General features: G+C 36.1%; 1 protein-coding gene across 1 annotated transcript in view; it reads left to right on the top strand.

Annotated features, from left to right (window-relative positions):
- The window catches only part of LOC103611332 (arrestin domain-containing protein 3), a 13,588-nt gene extending 7,808 nt beyond the window's left edge, over positions 1-5,780 (top strand). The window contains exons 3-8 of the mRNA XM_008628832.1: positions 348-495; positions 1,728-1,830; positions 2,290-2,546; positions 2,963-3,125; positions 3,944-4,098; positions 5,688-5,780. Of these exons, the coding sequence (XP_008627054.1) occupies positions 348-495; positions 1,728-1,830; positions 2,290-2,546; positions 2,963-3,125; positions 3,944-4,098; positions 5,688-5,744 (883 nt within the window). The 3' untranslated portion in view covers positions 5,745-5,780. The remainder of the gene's footprint in view (positions 1-347; positions 496-1,727; positions 1,831-2,289; positions 2,547-2,962; positions 3,126-3,943; positions 4,099-5,687) is intronic.
- The last annotated feature ends 457 nt before the right edge of the window (positions 5,781-6,237 follow it).

Below are 6,237 nucleotides of genomic sequence, written 5' to 3'. Positions count from 1 at the left end.
GTCCTCCTCCCGAAGCCGAGAGAGGAAGAGAGAGCTAGGAGCTGCACCCAACCCCTCCCCCAGCCCAAATCTCACGATATCTCTGCCCTTCCCTGGAGAATGCCCCTCAGCTAGGATAGTAAAGCCAGCTGCACTCCTCCCCCTTCTCTGTGGTCACTTCTTTTGTCTCTCTTAAGTACTGGTCTTTATTGTTTCTTAGCAACAAAATGGGAGAAAATTCCCTAAGAGAAAGAAACAAAAGGAAAAATCCTAAACCCCAACAACATACTAATTCCAAATCTGATCAATTGCATCGTTAATGGAATGAGAGAAAAACTTTACTCAACTTTGACCTTTGTCCTGCACAGACCACTTGCTACCTCATTCGAAGGCAGACACGGCAGTGTTCGGTATTGGGTGAAAGCTGAATTGCATAGGCCTTGGCTTATACCAGTAAAATTAAAGAAGGAATTTACAGTCTTTGAACATATAGATATCAACACTCCTTCGTTACTGGTAAGAACTGACAGAACTATTCATTCCTTTTCTGGCATAAAAATAATGAAGTATAATAACTGAAACAACGTCAGCATGTAACTTTACCTAATATTTATTTGCTAGTTTAAGTACAGCTCTTTTAAGTATTATATCAGTTTAACAACTCTTTAACTGCTGGTATTTTGAAGGCTAAGTTATCCTGTACTTGGAGTTACTTGATTTTTACAAGATGTAAAATGCATTTGTTGGTCTAAACTGATACTACTAAATTGTAGACTCTCATTAAGGAAGAAAATTTGGTGAACCGATCCTCTTCAATTATAAATAAAGAATAATCTATGAAGGAGCAATGCAATGCTTAATATTTTAGTGAGGGACTGCTAACTTAAAAATGCAAAGTAAAAAATTTACTGCAGTGCATAATTGATAATTTCCATATGGATAGCTTTCTACTGGTGGGGAGGAAATTATCGCAATTCTGTATAATCCTTTCCTGAAATATCATTTTATTAAAATAACTTTAATATCACAACTTCTTTCAGTGAGGATTTGATTTCAGTCTGGCCTAAAAATCCTTTATTTTATCCCCTTCTCAAATTTTAATCTAGAGGGGGAAAAAATTAGAAGTCCATTGAAACAGATTTATTTTGTGTATGGGTGAAAAATCGGCTTGCAAAGGGACCTTACACAAACTCCGTGAAAATTGAAGGTCTCTCATTTGACTTTAGTGGGCTTTGGATCAAACCCTAAATCCTGGTGTGTAAAATAAGTCTTTTTAACATAGATGAAACAGGATTATGCAGAAACTGAGGAAATATCGGGAGTAAAGATTACAGTAGTTTAGCTTAGTTATTTTGCTTTGGAAATGCAGCTTAATGGAAAATGTGAAGATGTTCTAATTTGCTGTTAGGTAAATGAAAAGCTCTGCAGCATTATGTTGGGATGTGTAGGCTATGAAGCCTTTTCTTTTAAGCTATACAGTACTTTCTTTTAGTATTGTTTTAATTGTGGCTGTAGTATGGAGGATCGCAGAAAAAGCAATATGAATACACCAGTGGAATTAGGACAAACATTGTATCTGTATAATGCTGTTTAAACTGCTTGAGACTTTTCCTATGAAAGCAGCTTTGTTTATCAAAATATGCAATAATAAGCACGTTATGAATATTATTTTCCTGTGTTGGTTTAAATACCTGATGAGATTCATGGAGCTCCTAATTTGATGGACAATACTTTTCTTCTTCTTGCAGTCACCTCAAGCAGGCACAAAAGAAAAGACTCTATGTTGTTGGCTTTGTACCTCAGGCCCAATATCTTTAAGTGCCAAAATTGAAAGAAAGGGCTACACCCCAGGTATGTGATCCTATAATTAATTCTGTGTGGTTTTCCTTCCTTTTTAAAGCTAGAGTCTGTGCTACTGTTTTTACATAAATGAAACATTAAGGATGTTTGTACCACATCAGTCTGCATTTAGCAATCTTCTCCGTATACTCTGTTAACTAAGACAGCGCTACTTGTATCTCTAGATGGTTCAATGACCTCATCTGTTAGACTGGCATGTTTTGGGTGTTAGACTGGTATTTTTTTGGATGTGTTGTTTTCTTTTTCCTTTTAGAACAGCTCATGTGGATCTTGTTTCTATTAGCATCAGTGTATGGCTTTTTCAGGTAGAGCAGTGATAGCAGCATCGTTATAACAGGATAAAGAATGTGAAAGTTTGCTTAAGCTGCCTTGTAAATGTAAAGAGAATTTGAAATTCTGGTGTGTTTTGTTGGTTTCTTTGGTGTTTTTTTCTTTTCCTTTTTGTTTCAGGTGAATCAATTCAGATCTTTGCTGAGATTGAGAATTGCTCTTCCCGTATGGTGGTGCCAAAGGCAACCATTTACCAAACACAGGCATTCTATGCCAAAGGGAAAATGAAGGAAGTCAGACAGCTTGTTGCCAACCTCCGTGGGGAATCCTTGTCATCTGGCAAAACAGAAACCTGGAATGGCAAACAGTTGAAAATTCCACCTGTTTCTCCTTCAATCCTTGACTGTAGTATAATCCGTGTGGAGTATTCGCTGATGGTATGTTGGGCAGTCTGTTTCACTCGCGAGAGTGAGTAGCTTCCAACATGCCATACAAATTTCTAGCACAGCATTTTGTGATCATTAGTTATGAAAGAAATACATGTTCTGGTATTAGTGTCATGACAGGAGGTCTGGTAAGTAAATTTAGTTTAGATCATGCAAGTTCTTAAAGCAGCTGTCTGTCAACTAAGCAAGCATTTAATGAGTAGACTGCATTTCTATGTGAGGGCTCATGTTAAGACTCTTCTTAACTTGAAGAGCTCATGTCTCCATAGGGGCATGGGCCCTAAAAGGGGCTATTAGAAACAAGCTCCTCATGAAAACTTTCATAGAAAGATAACTTAGACTAATACTTATGAAATGCTGATAAGACCCCCACATTTTAATCATATACTTGTTTCATTTTTCTTCAGGTCTATGTTGATATTCCAGGAGCTGTGGATTTATTCCTTAACTTACCACTGGTCATTGGTACCATTCCTCTACATCCATTTGGTAGCAGAACATCAAGCGTAAGCAGCCAGGGTAGCATGAACATGAATTGGCTTGGTCTGACACTGCCTGAAAGACTAGAAGGTAACTTGATAATACAAATCCCAATCAATTCGCTACTCTCTTGATTTTTGTCTGCTTTATTCATTGCAGTCTTGTTAACAGAGTCAAATTACATCCTTTTATAATAAAGCCCACAGGAAATCCGTTGTGGATGTTTTCTTGCCACCTGCTTGTTCTATGTAGAGCAAGAGATTTTTTTCATTCCCTGCCTTTCTGTTTCTAGGACAGGTTGTGAAATCTAGCTTCTTTGGAAAGTGGCAGAAATAAAAGCACAGGATACCATTGTATCTGTGCATAACTTCATTGCTTCCACTTCCAGTATCCCAATTGCAACCTTGGTTATAAGGCATTGCAACCCATAATAGCAGTTTCTGGGCTTTCTCACCAGCCTTAGTAGCCAAGGCTTTGTGAAAAAATATTCTTTTCTATGGGAGATCTCTCATGGCCAAAGAAAGAATTATGTATTTCCTTCCTTCTCTTTTTGCATATCTAATATATTGCTTTTTTTAAGTACAAACCCCAGACCTGGAGACTTCTGGAGTACAGAGGACTGCAATGTTCTGTCATTTCTACCTGTACAGAGATTAAATTATCTTTGGTATGATTTAAATTTTAAGAGGGATAATTAAGCCACAATAAACAGTGGTCAGTCTGTCTTTGAACATAAGCTTAATATTAGAATAAAACAAAATAGTCTCCCTTTTTTGTTTAACAATTTTTAAGTCATTGTTTATCTGCTGGTGAATCTTTCAGTGGTTGAAGTTTAAAATTTATCATGTTATGTATTTTGTCACGCATAAGAATTTGTTGTTTGAACTCTATGTACCTTCTCCCTCCAGCACCTCCTAGCTATGCAGAAGTGGTCACAGAGGAAAACAGACAGTCTGGCCTTGCACCTGTAGCTGCTTTTGATGATTTTCAGAGAGCACTGCAAGGACCATTATTTGCATATATCCAGGAGTTTCGTTTTCTGCCTCCTCCCCTATATTCAGAAGTAGGTATATCTGTCAGACTATGATGATTTATATATTGTTTGTGACTGATTTTTTTTTTTTTTTGTCTGATGGAATAAGTTTAGAAAGCTGTTTCTCGTTCCTAAAATTGGGAGAAACCATTAAAATTATAAACATGGAATAAGTTGGTTTTGAGGAGGATTTTTGTTTGCTTGCAAGATGCAGATGAATTGCATCAAGAGTTTTCCATGCCTGTTTTACAGCATGGGTTACCCTTTTTATAATTAATTTTTTTTTTAAATTTTTTTACATGAACTCTGCAACCTTACATTTAAAAGGTGCTCCATGAGGTGCCTTGGCTTCTCCATCATGCTGTTTCCTGAAGCTGCCAACCTGGGAGGTAGTTTTTGTTGGCAGCACTCTTCCCTAGTCTAATACTTTCTGGAAATTTTCCAAGTGTTGTTCGCCATTTTAGAAACATAATGTTTTTAAATTTGTGTATTAAAAATAAGGTTTCAACTCTTTTACCTCTGCTGCTTCCTAACATTTTATAGCAACCACTAAACTGTTTTGCCTGCATGTGTGTTTAAATTCTGTGAATGTAGGCCTTTCAGAAGTTTCAGGTAGAAAAGCGATGTATTGGTATTAATTTATGACTTAAGTTTTCTGAAGTACACAGTTCTTAAACACTTTTGGCCTTTACAGAAATAAAAATGCAGCCACCGAATAACTATGAAAGAGATGCAAATTTTAATGCTTTTCATGTTGTTTTTTTTTTTGTTTTTCAAGAAAAAGAAGTGATATAGGACAAATGAAAAAAGTGTCCTCGGGCCAAATTTTGTCTGAATTGATCCACTTTAGGAAAATAGCATTATGTAGCACAACTTCCCCCTCCAGGCTTGAAATGCAAAAAAAAAAAAAGCTATATGAAGTTAACTGATTCAATGTTGTCTAAAAGATGCAATGTACGCTTAAACTATTCTTACCATCTAGTTTTTGAGACCTAAGTTAGCAGGCTTATACCCTTTATTTCTCCTATAGAGAGGAAGAAGAGGTAAGGTTTAGAACACGTGAACTTTTTGAAACATCCCATAGGATATTTGAGGATTAACTACTTTAATTTAAAAGTAGAATGATTTTTTTATTGATAAATTTCTGCCATTTCAAGAAAAACTTCTTTGCTTCTCTCAATTACATATTTCTTAAATTATGTTTCCAGTGATATGTGTCATGTAATCTTTTTTGTATATATCAGATAATTCAAAAGACTTCTGTGTGAGTAATGGAGAAATTTTTTTTTATAGCAGTTATTCATGCTTATCCTTAAATTACCATCAACTTGTAGTTTAAAGTCTTCCACTGGATCTAATATTTCTATTACTGCTTATCCAAAGTTTTGTCTAACTAGAAGTTTTTCAATTATTTCAATAACCCTTACACTGGAAATGCCACATATCATTATAATTGTCTTAAACTTGTGAATTTTGATTTTTATTCCTAGCAATTCATGCTAAAATGCACTGGGTTGTTGTGGCTTTTATTTTTGGGGTGTTTTTTTGTTCTGGGTTTATTTGGTCAATTGTTTGGGGGTTTTTTTGTTTCGGGCTTTTTTCCTTTTTCTTTTGGTTAGATTGATCCAAACCCAGATCAGCCCACAGATGAGATACCGTCTTGCCCCTCTCATTGAAGGAATCCATAAAAAGCTGACTTGACTTGGGTTTTGAATCACACCTGTGTTGAAGATCAAGGTGTCATAGTGGAGACTTGCTTTTAAAGGAAATGGCATTGCTCTTGCCTGTATGGTGAACAAATGAAAAGAACCTGTGATCATGCTTTGACACCTACAGCACATCATAGGACTGCTCCACATGCTTGAAAACCTGTGTCCCCCTCCATTAAATAGTGGCACATACTAGGAGCAGCCTTATTAGCATGCAGTCAGGTGTTTGAAAACACTCAAACCATGTAAGAGCGGAATGGCTGCTTTCTATGATTATATGAAAATTTGCACGTGCTTATTACTTATGTTATACAGTTAAGTGTCACTACAACTTATTTCATTTGTGATGGACTGTTGTTAACACCCTCCCCAATTGTTTGTGATCTGCACAACAAGGAAAAAAAGAAAGCTTTGACAAAAAAAAAAAAAAAAAAAGAAGAGATGAAGGCTGACAAATGCC

The sequence above is a fragment of the Corvus brachyrhynchos genome, unplaced genomic scaffold (genome assembly GCF_000691975.1).
Source record: "Corvus brachyrhynchos isolate BGI_N302 unplaced genomic scaffold, ASM69197v1 scaffold712, whole genome shotgun sequence".
NCBI lineage: Eukaryota > Metazoa > Chordata > Aves > Passeriformes > Corvidae > Corvus > Corvus brachyrhynchos.
The sequence above is the reverse complement of the archived record's forward strand: the minus strand, read 5'-3'. Positions and strand labels throughout refer to the sequence as shown.